The sequence below is a fragment of the Bos grunniens genome, chromosome 25 (genome assembly GCF_055505025.1).
Source record: "Bos grunniens cultivar Pamir isolate PY7600 chromosome 25, Bosgru_T2T1.0, whole genome shotgun sequence".
Classification (NCBI taxonomy): Eukaryota; Metazoa; Chordata; class Mammalia; order Artiodactyla; family Bovidae; genus Bos; species Bos grunniens.
The window spans coordinates 17376722-17395778 of record NC_141189.1 but is presented as its reverse complement, the minus strand read 5'-3'; the positions used below and the strand labels follow the sequence as shown (position 1 = coordinate 17395778).

Below are 19057 nucleotides of genomic sequence, written 5' to 3'. Positions count from 1 at the left end.
ATTTCCCATGAGAGGTCCTGTCTCAACCCTCACACACCCAGAATGCAGCCCTCTGTCTTCCTGACCTCAGGGCACGACTCCCCACTTCTCCATCACAGTCAGCTGTGATGGGGCACACTGACATCTCCCACCCCTGCCCTCTGGTTTACAGACTGCCAAGTCTTGCCAACCCTGCTTCTCTCCAGTCCACCCCCATCCTTCTCTGCTCGCACTGCCACCATCTCCTTGTGGCCAGATGTCCACACGGCCTCACAGCGAGGCTCCTGGATTGTGTCCACCCCTTTCTCCTCCCCATGCACACGTGCTTAGTCACTTCCATCATATCCAACTCTTTTCGACCCTATGAACTGTAACCCACCAGGCTCCTTTCCAAGGGATTCTCTAGGCAAGAACGCTGGAGTGGGTTGCCATGCCCTCCTCCAGGGGATCTTCCCCATCCAGGGACCAAACCCTTGTCTTCTGCATTGGTGGGTGGATTCTTTACCCTTGAGCCACCAGGGAAGCCCCTTCCTCTACCCCAAGAACCATCTTCATAGAACTTGACCCCGAACCTTACTACTTCTTCACGTAAAGCCTCAGAGGTCCCCAACTGCATCTGCTCTTGGGCAAGGCCCACATTTCCTGGCCTGGCATCCATAGCAGGTCACCATCAGACCCAAGTTTCCACTTCCCTACTGTTGCCCAGAGCATCTGCATCCATGTCTGGCCCCTCTAGGGACACTTCTCTGCTGAAAACCCCTAAAGCCTGGCTTCCTCCCTCTTGTTTTGCTAAGAAAACTCAAGCCTTGCAACACTGGCCTCTGTGTCTCACTCATCTCCAGCCCCGCTTGCCCCCCGGTCTCCTCTCACGACCACCTTCTCATTGATCCTCCAAAATCCCACAGGTTTCGGGCTTTTGAATTTGCTGCCCTTCTGATGGAGCACTCTCTCTCTCTCTTGCCCCCATCACCCCCACTGCCTCCTTCCCCAGCTGAGTCCTCCCATCCTTAGGGCCTCTAGGAAGGCCCCTGAGTCCCCACAGGGCATGGTCTCCAGCCTTGGGACTGTCTCTTCACATCACAGTCCCAACCACTTGCTAATTCACTGCCTCCCCAACTAGACACAAGCCCCCAAGGGCAGAGTGCTCACCTGCTTGCTCTCCTGGTACCTGGCACAGAGGCTCCAGGACTATTTGCGGAAGGAGAAATGGATGAAGGATGGATGCCGTGTGTCCCTGGAGCCTCAGCATCTGTCATCCAGCTTCCTCCTGGGCAAGGGCTTTCCACCCATCCTTAAAGGCTCAGAGAGTCTTTTTCTATGTTTCTGTCAGCCCCAGGGTGGAATTAACACTTACACCCAGGGGACAGGCTGCTGTCAGAGCCCGTCCCCCCAGCTCCAAACAGTCCGACCCTGCCCAGCCTCCCTCCCAGCTGCCCAGCCCGCAACAACCACAAGTAAAACAAAGCCCAAATGAAAGTCAGCAACTCAGAGTCAAAAAAAAAAAAGAAGTCCGATGGTTCTAGCAAGCTGAGAGAAGCCGAGCAGAAATAGATCAAGCACTGGACTAGAAGAAAAAGAACAATTCAAAAAAGGAGTGACGGCGGGAAAGGCTGGCGTTGGGGGTGGGTGATTTCTACCTTAGGAAAGAGGAGAGAAAGATACGGACATTTTTTTGGCTGCATCGGGTCTCAGTTGCCGCAAACAGGATCTTCTGTTGTGGGGCATGGACTCTCTAGTTGTGGTTCGTGGGCTTAGTTGCTTCGAGGCATGTGGGATCTTAGTTTCCCTGACCAGGGATCAAACTCTTGCCCCCTGCATTGCCAGGCGGAGTCTTAACCACTGGACCATGAAGGAAGTCCATGATGTGGACTCTTTTAAGAAGAAACTCACAGAATAAGGCAAGAGCTGCTCCAGCCCCCATCCCCACCCACCCAGTCCAGCCAAACTGGGTAAGCAGGCAGTTTAGACGGTTTCTCAACAGAACCAGGATGCTTCTGAGAGTGAAGTGGGCCCTGTTTACAACAACACTGGGACTCCCCTGGACACACCTGGACACAGGGTTGCCTCCTCGTACGGGCAGAGCCCTCTGATCCCACTGTTCTGCTGCTCTCACCCAAACTTTTCAACGAACAAGACCGAGAACAGGCTATGTGCCCACCCTCTCCACTGGCTCTTTGCATGGTCGGGTGATTTCATTTGATCACCCAAACCCATCTTGTGTTGGTGCAGACAGGGACAAACAGCTAGAAGTAACTCGCCAGACCACACCATTTCAGCAGGATCCAGCTGCGGTTTGACCCAGTCTGTGTGGTTCCAGAGTCCCTGATGGTCCTACTGAGGCAAGGTGCAGACCCCAAAGCTCCAATACCAATAACCTCCCTCTGCAAGGCACGCCTACATTCAAAGAGAACGCTCTAAGGGCCAGGCCCTGGGGATACAGCCGTGAAGAAGACACTCACAGCTCTTGGGGAACCCATTATCTGGGGCAGTGGTTCTCAATCAGGCATGATTTTGCCTCCTAAGGGACATTTGGCCATGTCTGGAGACATTTTGGTTGTCACGACTTGGCAGGGGGGTATTCCTGGCATCTGGGGTAGGTAGAGGCTTGGGATGCTGATGGTCAACAATGCACAGGACAGCCCCTCTCCCCCCACGCACAATAAAGAATGATCCAGTGGACTTCCCTGGTGGCCCAGTGGTTGAGAATCTACCTGCCAATGTGGAGGACGTGGGTTTGATCCCTGGTCTGGGAAGATTCCACATGCCATGAGGCAACTAAGCCTGTGGGCCACAGCTACTGTTGCTCAGCAACAAGAGAAGCCACCGCAATGAGAAGCCCAAGCATTGCAGCTAGAGAGCAGCCCCTGATCACTGCCCAAACACCAAAACTAGAGAATAGCCCCTGATCACTGCAACTAGAGAAAAGTCCACACAGCAACAAAGACCCACAGAAAAAAGAATGATGCAGCAAAGAACGTTGAGAAAACCTGGTCTGAGGAGGAGAGATAGGGAAGCAGACATGTAAATGAATTAGCAGACAGTGTAAGTTCTCTTATCCACTCAACCAATATTCATTGGTATCTGCCACATTTTAGTTGCTGCTCAGAAAGCATTATGTGCCATTAAGAAAAACAAGCAGGAGGGGGTGGAAATGACAGGGGCCGGGGGTGGTGAAAGCTCCTAAAGGAGATGACATTTGAGTGGAGAGCTGGCTGAGGGAAGAAATGAGCCAGGAGCGGGTGGGGAAGGCAGCACCAAGGAGGGGACCCCAGGCCTGGGCAAGACCAAGCTTGGAGAATGCGAGGACCAGTGAGGAGGGGCTGAGTTGCAGGAGATAAAGTTAGAGAGGACAACAAAGGTCATATTTTGTAGTCTTAGGAAGGAGTTTAGATCTTATTCTACAAAAGTAACATTTGATAAATACCAACTAGAAATGACAAAAACAGACTTTGTTAAAAAAAAAAAAAAATCCCCTAAAATGGTCCAGTCAGGCTAAGTGAGAAAAAAGCCTGCTAGGTTTTAAATTCTAAAGGAGATGAAACTTCATCACATGGAGAGCCATACATTTGATAAGTATCAACTTGAGGTCAACCGTTAAGTATGCAAAATGATGACTTGGCAAATAGGCATGGCGAAATATTTTTAGATGGTAATTCATGTTTTTTTCCCCTTCATTTTCTCCCTTTTCCTTTCGCTTCATTCAAGGGGTAAGAGGCTCTGGACTTTTTGGTCCCAGAGGTTTTGCAGCAAAGAGGAAAGTAAAATCCATCTTCAAAATCCTTCCCTCCTGGCTTTAATCTTTAGAAGCCTTAATTTACCAAGGAGATTAGGACAGGGACCTCTGAGTGGGGGACAGAAAGAAAGAACAATCTTCCAGTCATTTTTTTCGGGGGGAATAAAAAGGTGGTATGGTCTGTGGCAGGGGCAGAAGAGGAGACTGAGGTTCTGCAGTGATGTTTTGTTAGCTGGCACGACGGTTTAAAACATTTTGAATTAAAAATTTAAACAAGGTAACTCAACAATTTCTCTCCTAGGAGAATGTATGTGCACACAAACACCTGGACACGAATGTTCATAGCAGCATTATTCATACGAGCCAAAAAGTGAAAGCCACACACGTGTCTATCAACTGGCAGACAGAGAAATAGATGTGGTATATCTGTGCCATGGAATATCATTTGGCAATAGAAAGGAAGCTAACTAATGTGAACAGCCGATTCATTGGAAAAGACTGATGCTGGGAAAGATTGAGGCATAAGGAGAAGCGGGTGGCAGAGGATGAGATGATTGGATAGCATCATCCATTTGATGGACATGAACTTGGGCAAACTCTGGGAAACAGTGAGGCCGGGGGTGCTGCAGTCCATGGGGGTCACAAAGAGTCAGACACGACTGAGCCACTGAACAACAACAGCAAAAAGGAACGCAGGGTTGATACAACCTACGACGGGGATGAACCCTGAAAACACCATGCTAAGTGAAAGAAGTCAGTTGTAAAAAGCCACAGAGTGGGTGAGCCCAGGTATACACAATGTCCAGAACAGGTAAATCCATGGAGATAGCAAGGAAGGGCATCAGTAGTTGCCTAGAGCTGGGGCGGGGGCCGGCAGAAAATAAGGGGTGACTGTCAGTGGGTATGGGGTTTCTTTTGGGGACGATGAAAAGATTTTCAAATTGGATTCTATGGTGGTTACTAAAAGCCTTTATACACCTTACAAGGGTGACCTTTACAATATGTAAATCCCATCCCAATAAAGCTGTTTTAAAAAACATTTTGAATTAAAAATCAGGCAATTTTTCCATAAAAAACTCAGATTTTGGCTTTCCTTGAATGCCATGCATCTTCCTCCATGGCAACACTGGGGTGCTGAGGGGGTGCGCACTTCCAGGTTTGCCATCATGCCCACATCCTCTGCTGTGTTACATCTGGACAGCTTGGCTCAGTTATGTCACCTGCATGGCCCCTGTGGGCTCTGCACTTGAGACCTCCTATCAGCAGTGAGGAGACCACAGGCCCTGAGGTCACCAGCCCCCTTCTCCCATCTCCCTCCTGACCCGAGCAAAGAGCCCTGGGGGCCAGAAGGGACCCTGTGGACAGCAGTGGCTCAGGACAGCAGAAGGGACAGGAGGCTCAGTGGCAATCTGCATGGACCCACATAATAGCCCAAACTGCCACTTACTAAATCTGTACCTGTTTTCTCAGCTGTGAAATGGGAATAATAACAGCACCTACCATCATAGGGTTCAACAGAAGGAATATGTTCAGAATGGTGCCTGGCATACAGTAGGTACTCAATTCAAGTACCTATAATTTCTCGTCTGCAATTGCAAATTCCCAGACGTTCTGAAATCTAAAACCTCCTTCATAGTTCACTTGGCCACAAAAATCTGACATGGCCTGAACTCATTTAGCAGTCCAGCCTGACCTGAATGGACAAGAGGCTGTTGACCATCTTTATTTATCCCCCCAGCATGAACACTCATGGGTTTTGCTGTAGTTGCTTACAGAGTACGGCCCTAACCCCTACTGGGGTGTTACGCAATGGATGATCTGTGTTACCTTAACTCCTCAAATCTGAAAAGTTTTAAATTCTGAACCACTTCTAGCCCCAAGCGTTTCAGATCAGGGTCTGGGCCGTTTGATGAAAATGATGATGGCAAAGACACTTTGTCAGACACTGCATGAGTCCAGACAATTGTAGCACAGCCAATACAGAGTAGCCCCTCAAATATGACAATAAATCCGCTACCAGCCCAGGAGGATGGGAGCATAGAATCAAAGTGAAGATCGTTTCCAGAAATGAAAGAGCTGCCTTGTTCCTCACACACCTGGCTTCGGGGGGTGAGGACGACACAAGCCAGGTTAGTGTTAGAGGACAAAGTGCGGGGAGCCTCCTGGGCCTTTCATTCAATGTCTCTTCCTTTGGCTGATCCTGGCTGGTCCTTTTTTTAAAAAAAAAATATGCATTTTAATTTTATTTTTAATGAATTCGTTTTCTTTTTGGCTGCACTAGGTCCTCACTGTTGCATGCAGAATTTCTCCAGTTGTGGTGCATGGGGGCTACTCTTCACTGCAGTGCAAGGGCTTCTCATTTCAATGGCTTTGCTTGTTGCAGAGCCCGGGCTCTTGGGTGAGCAGGTTTCAGCAGTTGCTGCACACAGGCTTAGTTGCCCTGCGGTATGTGCAATCTTCCCGGACCAGGGATCGAACCCATGTCTCCTGAGTTGGCAGGTGGATTCTCAACCACTGAACCACCAGGGTCCCAGATTCGTATCCTTTATGACAATGCCATAACCCTTAGTGCTTTGCTGAGTTCTGTGAGTAGTCCTAATGAAAACCAAACTTAAAGGGGTCTTGGGAACACCGATTTGCAGTCAGCTGTTCAGAGGTAAGGGTGGCCTGAAGATTCCCTGAACTAAGAGCTGGCACCTGTACAGTGGGACAGTCTTGCTGGGACCATGGTTTCTAACGGCAAATAGCATCAGATCTGCACCGCAAGGCACAAGTTAATGTCAGCGTACTCCCCTTTGCCTTGGTTTGTCCTCGCCCCTCACCCCTGGCCAACACCAGGGGTCACCTGCAGCTCTGATTGGCAGCTCCTGGGAGTGTAGGTGACCTCCTTCCTCAAACACTTTTCTTCTTAGGTGGAGAAGGGTAGAAGTTCAGGGGAGAAAGGGGTGGGGTGCTGACTCAGGAGTGACGGAGCCAGTGGTGGATGGGAGCCGGTGAGTAAATTCCACTGCTTCCTCTCCCTTGTCCTACACAGTCTCTCAGAGGGTCCCCAACAGGAGGAATCCCAGTTGCCCATAGAGGTCACCCACCCACCCACACTCCCTTTACTGGCCCTCCTGCCTTTTTGTCTTACAAATTCACTGTCCCACCATACTTCCTGGGATCACCTCCCAAATAAACTACTTGTACACATATTTTCACCTTAGGGTTTGCTCTGGAGGAACCCAAATGAAGACCTATACCATTCCTGGGGCTCTGAGTTCTTCAGCTCCACTGTTAATAATCTCCCAACTTGACAAGTCAACCAACTCCCAACCACTAGGATTTGCAATCAACCAGTGCCTTTGGGCCAGAGAAGGCAATGGCACCCCACTCCAGTACTCTTGCCTGGAAAATCCCATGGATGGAGGAGCCTGGTGGGCTGCAGTCCATGGGGTCACTAAGAGTCGGACACAACTGAGTGACTTCACTTTGACTTTTCACTTTCATGCATTGGGGAAGGAAATGGCAACCCACTCCAGTGTTCTTGCCTGGAGAATCCCAGGGACGGGGGAGCCTGGTGGGCTGCCGTCTATGGGGTTGCACAGAGTCAGACACGACTGAAGCGACTTAGCAGCAGCAGCAGCAGCAGCACTGCCTTTGGGCAACCACTTGTCCACCCCTGCATACTAGTCCTGCTTGGTCCTTGGCCAAGCCCATACCACAGGTGCGCCTATAGAGACCCAGATCTGGCTAACCAGAGTATTTCATCCTTCAGGATGAGGACTGGTTCAGGAATAAATCTATGAATCTCATTAGTCCAATCACTGTCTCCCTTGGAGTTTTGTACTGGAAAGAAGCTCTCTCTGCTTCTGGAGTCTTATCTAAGCTTGGAGCCACTTGTGACCATCCTGTCTCCATAGCACGGGCTTGACTGAGACCGAAGCTAAAAGAAATCAGAGTCTGGAGATACAGCTAGATTCCTGACGACATGATCTTCTGGATGCAGCCATGCCTGAAGCCTACGCACTCGGTACTCTTCAATTTACATGAAATCAATATACTTCAATCATCTTCTCCCACCTGCCTTTCTTCCTTCTGCTAATATGATTGGGTTCTGGTCACTTTCAAGCAAAAGAAACTTTTAATAATATGGAAACACTCATTTCTCTTAGAGCCTCTGCATATTTAGACACAAAAATACACAAAAGTACTTGCTGTCTCAGCTATGAGCAAGAGACCTAGTCTGGTCAGGGCAGAAGAAAGGAACAAAGGGAGTTATAGGCAGAGGGTTCTTCTAGGACAGGCCTAAGAGGTGGGATAGTTGGTGGAATTATTTTCCCAGGAAACTCACGCTAAAATACAACGGTGGTTTACAGTGTGTGCATGCTCAGTCCCTTCAGTCACGTCTGACTCTTTTCAACCCCATGAACTATAGCCTGCCAAACTCTTCTGTCCCTGGGATTCTCCAGGCAAGAATACTGGAGTGGGTTGCCGAGCCCTCCCCCAGGGGATCTTCCTGACCCAGGGATTGAACCCACATCTCCTGCGGCTCCCTCACTGCAGGCGGATTCTTTACCACTGAGCCACCTGGGAAGCCCAAGTGCCCACCAGCTCTGTATGTTTTTGGTCACAAAAGCATCAAAACGTCCCCATTCCCATCATACCCCATTCAGTTCCCTTTCATATTGAAGACATTCTGTATTTAAAAAAAAAAAAACTATTTTCAAATCATACATTTTGTATATAATGTCACAAAATAATTTCTCAAACATGGATGAAGGTTAAGAAATTAAATACAGGCTTAATAGTGATGTACTGTGCAGTGAAATATACACTTTATGATGAAAGCAAATATGCCAAGATTACATAAAAGATAAGATTCTAGTTTCCCGGATTCAAAGAGCTATCTCATCCTTGGTCATTTTTTGTTTAGTCGCAAAATTTCTTTTTCTTGATACTTAACAAAATAGACGCTTGCTGACTTCTCCACAAGGTCTCATCATTTCCTGGAAACAGACTTGTTTCCCTTCATGCCAGCGCAGGTTTCAGTAAAAGCCCACCGTTGTTAGCCTGATGATGTAGGAATTCTCCAAATGACTTTCTCTCCTTCCTAAGTAGATCACCCTCATCTTTCAGAGGAACTGGGGAAGAAGAGACATCTTCTAGCCTGCTTTCACATCCCCTCCAAGATACAAAACCCTGGCCAATGGGGGAAGAGACTAGGGCCGAGGAAGCTCCATCTTGCCCAGCACCTCAGCTAAAACCACAGGACCGGGCGGGCAGGGGGACCTGGCATCTGGAGCCATACTGCCCCTGCCCCCACCCTGTCTGGCATCAGTCTTGCTCCATCCTGAGAGACAGAGAAAAGCCATAGCCCAGTTCAAGGCCACATTATGACTTTCATGGGCCCCAGGCACTTTTCCCTTCAAGGGCCTGTTCCTCCATAAAATAAATATTAAAAATTACATTTTATGATGGCAGTGGTATAAAAAATATAATCCAGTCTAGATTCATTCTTATGTCTTCATTATTATTCTATTTTTTCCTTCTGATTCTAAAAGCAGTCACAATTTAAGCCCTTTGTGGGTACCTAGAAGCTTGGGGAGCTCCAGGCTCTGAACCAGAGAGCCAACCATCACAGCCCCTGCCTCCAGCCCTCGGTGGGTGACCGCTCTGTACAAACACCCTCCTGCAGAACGCAGGATCTGAACACATCCCTGCTGGCCCGGCCCCACTACTCCTCGGTTTGCTGTAGAGTCAAGATCCCTCCATCCCAGCCTCACTCAAACAGGGCTGGCCCCTGGGGCCACCATCTACCCCTCAGTTTATTCAGGGACAGCTAGGAAGAATACTCGGAGAAGGCAATGGCACCCCACTCCAGTACTCTTGCCTGGAAAATCCCATGGATGGAGGAGCCTGGTGGGCTGCAGTCCATGGGGTCTCGAAGAGTCGGACACGGCTGAGTGACTTCACTTTCACTTTTCACTTTTATGCACTGGAGAAGGAAATGGCAACCCACTCCAGTGTTCTTGCCTGGAGAATCCCAGGGACGGGGGAGCCTGGTGGGCTGCCGTCTATGGGGTCACACAGAGTCGGACATGACTGAAGTGACTTAGCAGTAGCAGGAAGAATACTAGCAATAATAATAACCAATGACAATCTGAAGTCCTCAGCCCTGCTCAAAGCACCCTGTGTGGCAGGCTCTGGGTTCAGCAACTGACTAGCTGTGTGACTGCCGGCAAGTCAGTTTTCCCATCTGTGGAATGGACATAATGTTAGTCCCTCCCGCAAGAACACTGAGGCATAAAGATATCAACACATGCAGCAGGTCAGCCCAGGGCTGGTGCAACCTGGCATCTCAGTTAGTTTTGGTTATTACAATTAACCCTAACCCACCGATTCATTTTTTAAAATATTTATTTATTTGGCTGCATCGTGGCTTAGCTGCCATGCGCTGGCTTTTTGTTCTGTCTCAGGGGCTTCTCTCTAGTGGTGGCGTGAGCTCAGTAGTTGAAGTGCATGGGCTTAGCTCCCCCCACGGCATGTGGGATTTTAGGCCCCTGACCAGGGAGCAAACCTTTGTCCCTTGCATTGGAAGGCAAAGTCTTAACCACTTGACCAACAGGGAAGTCCCCCACTGGTTCTTTATCACAATTATTTATAATAATTGGTTCCAGTAGGGGCCACCTCACCTCCTCCTTCTCCTTTGCCCCAGAAGCACTGACCTTGAGCTGAGCACCCCTCAAGTGTGAGCTGGTTAAGCAGCATCAGAACCCAACCCTCTCCCCACATGGCCTCAATTGACGGACTCTCCCTGATCCTGCTTGCTTGCTTCTTCTCTCCCAGAGGAGCAAACCAGAAGCCCACCCACTTCCTCCAAGCCTCTCACCTCCACCTCCCCATCCTTCCCCAGCTGACTTGTTCTCAAGGGACTCCTGAAAAACCAGCTTTCTGGTTCCTCCAGGTCAGGCAAGTCAGGGCTTGGCTCCCTCTTGGTCTCCTGTTTCTCCTAGGTTTATCTTCTCCCAGTTGGACCATAAAGAATGCTGAGCGCTGAAGAATTTATGTTTTTGAACTGTGGTGCTGGAGAAAACTCTTGAGAGTTCCTTGCACAGCAAGAAGATCAAACCAGTCAATCCTAAAGGAAATCAACCTTGACTGTTCACTGGAAGGACTGATGCTGAAGTTAAAGCTCCAATAATTTGGCCACCTGATGCGAAGAGCTGACTCACTGGGGAAGACTCAGATGCTGGGGAACACTGAGGGAAGGAGAAGGGGACGACAGAGGATGAGATGGTTGGATGACATCACTGACTCCATGGATATAAGTTTGAGCAAACTCCAGGAGATAGTGAAGGACAGGGAAGCTGGCATGCTGCAGTCCTTGGGGTCGCAAAGAGTCAGACACGACTTAGCGACTGAACACAGGCATGAATACAGACTCCTTTCTCCCCACCACCTGCTTATCACATGATCTGGCTGCTACATCCTTCTCAGATACTGTTTTCTGAGCATGTAAAAGGTTTCTCCCTCCCCACCCATGGGTTCACTCCTGCACTGCGATCCTGAAAAACAAACAGAGGGCTTTGAAGCCAGCAGGAGTGGGGTTTAAGCCCAGCTCCACAACTGACCAGCCGTGTGACCTTGGGCAAATTAGTTAACCTCCCTGAGCCCGGCATTGTTTATCTGCCTGAAATTACGAAGACAATCTTATTTTCTTTCGCAGTCGGACTCCCTGCTAAAGGAAACTGGGGTATTTTTGAGGGGTGAAAACTTTGATAAGCTCTTCAAGGTAGAGGCAAGAGCCCCCTAAGCCCCCTACTTGCTTTCCCACGAGGAGGCTGCTTGTAGAACTGGAGACGTTTGCCTGGGGCTGGCTGCCAGCTTTTGTTATGTGACTGGAGTAAGCAGGTTGAGGGGAGGGATGGATGCTTGGGATAATGGAGGGGATTCTTCAATGCCTGGTAGAGAGAAAGAAAAGGAGAGATAAAGCCACTGACAAAGAAAGGAGCTGGACATCTTGCGGTGTTGCAGGAAGGGGGACCCCTTCCAGGGCCCGAGAGTGGGCTCCTGTCTAACACTCAGAAGTGAGTTGTCCGAGGAGACACACAGGCTGACAAAGCAGGAGACTTTATCGGGAAGAGATGCCCGGGTGGAGAGCAGCAGGGTAAAGGAACCCAGGAGAACTGCTCTGCCATGTGACTCTCGAAGTCACGGGTTTTCTTATGATGGGATTAGTTTCTGGGTTGTCTCTGGCCAATCATTCTAGCTCAGGTTCTACCTGGTGGCATCACTCAGCCAAGATGGATTCCAGCGAGGAGGATTCTGGGAGGTTGGTAGGACATGTGGGCTGATGTCTCCTCTCCTTTTGACACCCAGCCTCTTCAGAATGTACCCATCATCTCTTCCACCTGCTCTTTTCCCACCTGCCCCTTCTCTATGGTACCACTACTTTACTCTGTCCCAGCCAAATGCCAGCCCAGATCAAGGGGTCTGGTCATCTCAACCTAGGGTCCCATCCCCAGAATAATGTTTTTAGCTGCAGAAAATAAAATAACAAGATTACAGAAGAAACCAGTTATATTGAAATACCATTAGAAAAATACACAAACACATGTGTTGTATCATAATATACACGCGCCTTCATTACCATGTTAGATAAGATTCGGCGGAAGCTCTAAGAAGCATTGCCCTTTTGAAGGAGTGCTTGCAAGATATCTGCACAACCATAGGGTGATATGAAAACTGCAGTTCCTATTGGTGGCTACGTCACAGGTGCCACCCACGACTGTGATGTGTTGCCTCCCTTCATATTTAAAAGATATTCTAAATGTCAGTTACAAGTTAAGAGAAATAAAGATGCAACTCCCCCCCATCCAGGTTCATAGACTCCCTCAAGTCTGTGGACTCCACACTAGGAACCCCTGACCTAGAGGCTCTGTTTTTCCACAGTCACCCACTCCCACTTACCTCTCCTAATCAGTCTGCAAGCCCTGCTGACTTCTCACTGGAGGGCGCTGGGGCTCATCTCTCGTTCCCAGGGCCACTGCACAGGGTTGGGGGACTCACCCTTTCTCACCTCCTTTCCCGTCTCCTCACCTCCATTTTTGCTCCACTTCGCCCATGCTGCACCCTGAATCCTCATCCTCCAATGCAAACCTGACTGTATCACCCTTTGCTCTGGATTCTTCAATGGCTCCCTATTGCCTGTAGGATAAACTCTACAGACGTTTCCAAGGCACCAAGACACTCTCCCGGCTCTCCAGCCTCATCTTTCATCATCCTTCTCACCTGACTTTCCACACTCCCATCATTTTTAACTACATGAAGTTGCCAGAATATGACAACTCACTAGGCTTTTTCCTATGCTTTTCTCTCCAACTAGAATGCCCTCCCCAAGCTATCCATTGGGCTTCCCCGATGGTAAAGTACTTTACCACTACCTAGTTTAAAGCACCCGCCTGCCAATGCAGGAGACATAATAGACACAGGTTCAATCCCTGGGTCGGGAAGATCCCCTGGAGGAGGGCACTGCAACCCACTCCAGTGTTCTGGCCTGTAGAATCCCATGGACAGAGAAGCCTGGCAAGCTACAGTCCAGAGAGTCACAGAGTCAGACACGACTGAAGCCACCCAGCATGCATGCACGCAAGCTGTCTATCAAGCAAACTCAAAGTTTATTCCAAAGTCTCAGCTCAAATGGTTGCTTGCCCAATTCCCCACCCCACCCATCCGCACCCCTAGGCAAACGTAGGTTCCCCCCTCTTGCCCACTTCCCACCCCTCCACCCCACCTCCGCCCCGCCCCTCAGGACTCACCCCACCCAGTTCACCAAGTTACAATCTTTTAATGAGTCTGTATCTCTGAGTCTATATCTCTCCAAGATTACAAACTTCAGGAGGGCAACAATGGAATCATTTTTTCTTTGACTCCCCTAAACCTAGTACTTTCCCTGGAGCCCAGCAGGCCATCAGTTGAATAAATGAATAAAACATTAAAAGAGAAAAAGAACCATGAATGAAAACTGATTTTAGGCATAATAAATGCATTTAACAACTGCAAAAAAGAATAAACTATCTCTCGATCTGGAATAGCTGAAAACAGAGTAAGCAGGGGGCCGAAATCAACACTGTGCCGTGAGGCTCTCTCTGATTTTCTGTTCTTCCCTTTACTATTTCAGTTAGATTGCCCACATCCTGGGAATGACGATGCGCATGTTTTGATCTATGGATCGTGCTATAATTTCTTGAATTCTGCTCCCTATTCTTTGAGAGATCTTTCTGTTATATATACATACCTCAATTAGGGGCCGATTATTTCCCTTACCTAAAGGTTCATCGTTTCGGTTTCATTAAACAGAGAGTTCTTCCAGTGCATGAAGAATAGGATTAGATTTATAGAAATTCAATTTACATTTGGCTTTTGAGGAATAGCTGTCGTACACAGCCAAGCCACGGCTCTATCTGTCAGGCCTCCTGAAGTTATGGTTTACAGGCTCCTTTCACTCCCTTCTGGCCAACTCCCAGCTTAACCCCTTATGGCCTGGATCTGCTGAAGCTATTCTGGGCACCTGGCCACCTAATCCAATGACCTTTCCTTGGAGTCTTCTGTCTCCAGCTCCTGGAGTCGGGCTGCCGCCGCCGACCATCCAATTCTTCCTAAAACCCTCAAAATCCCTGACCTTTGCCCAAGATCTCTGCTCACCCCGCCCCTACCCTTGAGCTTCCAGATGGGTTTGTTCATTTGGCTTCCTGCTGGCCATCTCCCCAAGGATGTCTCAAGGGCAATAAGCTAAAGCAGATAATCAATGTGCCCGCCACCCGCAACACGTTCCCCTTTCACATCCTCCAGGACACCACAGTCTGGCCTTTATCATGGCCACCCCCCTCTCCCTTGCGCACACATCCCACCCATCACCTCGCCGTGCGGCATTCATCTCCTGGAAACATCTCCAGCTAACCCTCTCTCTGTCCCACATGTGTTAAGCTTCACCAAGAGCCGCAACTGTCTGTTTCCATTCATTACTCTAACCCTGGTACTTCTTAGCACCCAACCTGGCACACAAGACACCAGTAAACATAAGGAAGCAGACAAATCCCACTCTACAAATTGTAACACTGAGGCTCAGAGAAAAGAAGTGATTGGTCCACAGTCACCGGGAGGGGGCCAATCAGGTCTTAGCCCGAAGGTGGCTCCACCCCCCTGCATTTTCCTCTGCTCTGAGTGCAGGACTGGTTCTGTGTATTCTTCCCCCACTGCCCGAGGCCCCCTGCTTTACCTGAGAGCACCGTGAAGACAGCTGCGAAGGCATTGAGCTTGAGCCCGTCGATGACATTGCTGGAGTGGAAGAGCTCGAGACACATGAGGCTGAAGCCAACCACCAGCAGGAGGATGTAGAGTACCTCGGAGACCACCGACAGCCACAGGACCCCTGCACGGAGGAGGGAGGTCGTGAGATGAGGACCCACAGGGCGGACTCTCCCTGTGTTCACTCCACACAGGGAGAGTCCGCTGTGTTCACTCCACCCCCACGCCCTTGGGTTGGGGGATCAAGTTGTTTTAGAGAAGACCATCGGATCTAGGGTGGGTCCTAACTGGATAAGGAGATCCTGGCCAGCCATCCTCCTCACGGGGACTGGCTCAGGAACCCCAGCTGAAGTCCGTCAGATCATGGCACTCTTGGGGTGATGCTTACTGGTCCAGGCAGGCATGTGGACCATAAGCGGGTCCATTCAGACTGGAGGCAAGAACTTCCGTCCTGTGACTGGATAAGAGGCTCTCTTTCTCATCTGTAAAGTGACTGCCACTGAGAGCCATCTCAGGGCTGACACTAGTTGCTGAGCAGAGAGATGGAAAGATGATCTCATCGTTGTTGTTTAGTCGCTAAGTCATGTCCGACTCTTTGCGACCCCATGGACTGTAGCCTGCCAGTCTCCTCTGTCCATGGGATTTCCCAGGCAAGAATACTAGAGTGGGTTGCCATTTCCTTCTCCAGGGGATCTTCCCAACCCAGGGACTGAATCCCTGTCTCCTGCATTGTAGGCATATTCTTTACCACTGAGCCACCAGGGAAGCTCATTGGGATACCCTAACCACCAAACCACCAACCCCCCGGGCTTCCCCGTAGCTAAGCTGGTGGTCTCTGTAGCTAAGTGTGGTGGTCTCTGCTGCCTGCAGCTATAAACATCCCAGCTCTTACACACATCATGGTTGCCCTCAAGGGACACTTACATTTTTATTTACCCCGTACCCCACTCCATTTTTTTTCTAGAAGCCACTTACCTTCCAAGCCACACTAACCATAGGTTTTGAGAAGGGACTATGGACCAGACCTGGCCAGGAGGAGATGGACATATGACCCAAATCATCTCAATGAGTCAGACACAGGACTTTTGCTGGAACTACTAGGAAAGAAAATTCCTTTTTTTCCACTCAGTTTGAGATTGGGAAGGATGGAAGTGGCTGCACTGAGTAGCAAGGGCCTCCCTGAGGGCAGAGCTAAGGTCAAGAAAGGTAGCATCGAGAGACAAAGGAAGATCGTGTCCTGTGACATTGTTTGAGCCCCTCGATCCAGACATGCCTGAAGCTGCCAGTCATTTGTTCTTTCAATCAGAGGAACCAAGAGTTCTTTTTCTTTGCCTAAGTTGGTTAGAGGTAGAATTTCCATCTCTTATAATCAACAGTCCTGATCCTCAGCTTTTCTTTTCTCACAAGCTGTTAGACCGGTCCTTCCCTACCTCTCTGCCTTTGCACAAGCTGTTCCCTCCATGTTAATGTCCTAGGGACACCCTGATACACAGCATCCAGTGAAGGAAGCAAACAAACAGCGATTTCGGGTCCCCTATCTACTGGCTGATGAAGGACCCAGATTCTCAAACATCCACTATCATTCCTGACGCAAAGGGCCTTTCAGAGCTTTGAAGAACTTTTCTCTTTCTCTCTCTCTTTTGTGCTACAAAAATATCACCTTTCTTGGGCAATCCCTTGGATTTCTGTAAGAGAATAATGTGCTCTTGGTAGCCTGCATGTTGTTAAAACACCCCCTGGCACCGAACACTCGCAGCCTCCAAAGCCCTTTGCTGGCCCAGGGCCCACCAGGCAGTGGGGAGGAAGGCAGGAGGTGCGGGGCGAGCCGGGCCCTGCAGGGGGCGGATGCCCGCAGGGAGGCCTGGTCTCGCTTCCAGAAGCCTTTACCTCCAGCTGCTGTTGCACTGCTGGTGGGCGGAGGCTGCCCCTCACCACAGTGAAGCTCACTGACTCAGCCGACTCCCCCGCATCGCCCCCACTCCCCCAGCGGATGCTCTCCTCCTGCCCACGTGGGCCTGGGGCCAGGCCCGCACCCCACCACCTGCCCCTCCCAGCAGGGCCCAACTCTGCTCTTTCAGACGGGATGGGAGATGGCATGGGCGTGGGGCAGTGAGATGCTCCAGGAGTGAGTTAACCTCGGAGAAACAGGCGCTGGAATCTCAGATGCATGGCTGGGGTTATGCTGCTTCTTTCTGCCAGATTTTTTTTCCTGTCTACCCACTGGGCTCAGAGCATCTGTCTGAAATTTTCAGCCCACCCAAGGCAAGGAAATTAGTAACGAGAGTAAGAAGCAGGATCATTGCTGAGGTTATGCAAATAGTAGCAGCAATGCCGCAGTAAGGGCCAGGGGTTTTTAGGCATCTTTCCGGTGCCAAGTCACACTGGATGGTGTTAATGTTCCACCCAATGTCCTTGCTCCTCTTTTCAGTGTTTCTGTCTTTGGAGGATTGTCTTCAGGAAGTCTTTGGACTTCATTTTGCCCATCTTCATTCAGAAAGTACCTGGAAACTTACATTTTTCCTCTCTGCGATGTCATCAGCCAGAGGCTGATTGGGGTGGTCCCGCCCTGGGGCTCTGGCAGAGGCAATTTTGGGACCTGATGCACATTGCAAAATTCCCTCCGGGCCAAAGCGGAAGCTGCCCTTCCTGGGCTCCGGCTGCACATCAACCCGTCGCTTGCCTTCCTCCCTTCCCCGTTCTGCTCTCTCCAGCTCCCTTAACACTCTCCTCTGGGGTGTGCATGCGTGCTAAGTTGCTTCAGTTGTGTCCCGCTCTTTGCAACCCCCATGGACTGTAGCCCTCCAGGCTCCTCTGTCCAGGGGATTCTCCAGACAAGAATACTGGCGTGGGCTGCCATGCCTTCTTCCAGGGGATCTTCCTGACCCAGGGATCGAACCCACATCTCTTAGATCTCCTGAACTGGCAGGTAGGTTCTTTACCTCTAGTGCCACCTGGGAAGCCCTTCCCTGGGGCATTTCTTTATAAATGATTTGCACATGGATCCTCATCCCAGGATCTGCTTCCAGGACTCTGGCCCCAGACACCAGTATTCACAAGCATGATCTCCCCCAGTCTTCCTGACAGCTTAGCAAGGCAGCACCCATTTTATAAATGAGCAAACTGAGGTTCCGAAGGATTAAGCCACTGGTCTACACAGCTAGGTAGTGAGTGATACAGTCAGTCTGGTTTCAAACTCAGGCCTCTCTGACTCCAGAAACCATCATGGGCAGGGAGGTTATAAATTATCAGGAGAGAGTGGCCACTTTGAAGTCATATGGGGGAAGCTGGGTTCCCTGGCCACAGCTCTCATCTACATGCACCCCAGCATCCCTAGGAATTCTTGCAGGAAGAGGACCACAGAGTAGGACTGTGGTTGGGGAGGGCATTCTCAATGATCCTGAGCCCAAATGGCCATGAGGTGTGGTGGGGAAGGAGGCCACAGGGGAAAGTAGATGAGTCTTAAGGATGCTGGTGAGACAGGCTGGGACCTGGGACCCTTGGGTGCAATGCTTGCACCTGGACAAAACTCTCTTCAAGCAACAAAAACACACAGAAACTATCAGGGACTAAAAATAACTGTGCCTGCGCCTTTGGGGCAAATTATGGACAATAAGATACAAAAAGACCAAAAACCCGGGGCCTCCCTGGTGGCTCAGTAAAGCATCTGCCTGTAAATGCAGGGGACGAGGGTTCCATCATCCCTGGTCCGGAAAGATCCCACATGCCTCGGACCAACTAAGCCCGGTGCACCACAGCTACTGAGCTGGCTCTCTGGAGCCCACGCTCCACAGCAAGAGAAGCCACTGCAATGAGAAGCCTTGGCACCGATGGCTAAAGAGTAGCCCTCGCTTGTCACAACTGAAGAGGCCTGTGTGCAGCAAGGAAGACCCAGCACAGCCAACAACTATCTAAGTAAAATATAGAGTAAAAAACGCTCTTTAAGAAAACAACTGCCACCGCTGAAGAGCTGGGAGCAAAAGCAGGTACTGCTCATGACCCCTACACACAACACCATCAAAGGGGTGGGCAAGCCACCCCTCTGGCCAGATCCCTGGA

General features: G+C 50.0%; 1 protein-coding gene across 1 annotated transcript in view; it reads right to left on the bottom strand.

Annotated features, from left to right (window-relative positions):
• The window catches only part of GSG1L (GSG1 like), a 256063-nt gene that overhangs the window by 78161 nt on the left and 158845 nt on the right, over positions 1 to 19057 (bottom strand). The window contains exon 3 of the mRNA XM_086375189.1: positions 14973 to 15125. Coding sequence (XP_086231315.1) covers positions 14973 to 15125 — 153 coding nt within the window. The remainder of the gene's footprint in view (positions 1 to 14972; positions 15126 to 19057) is intronic.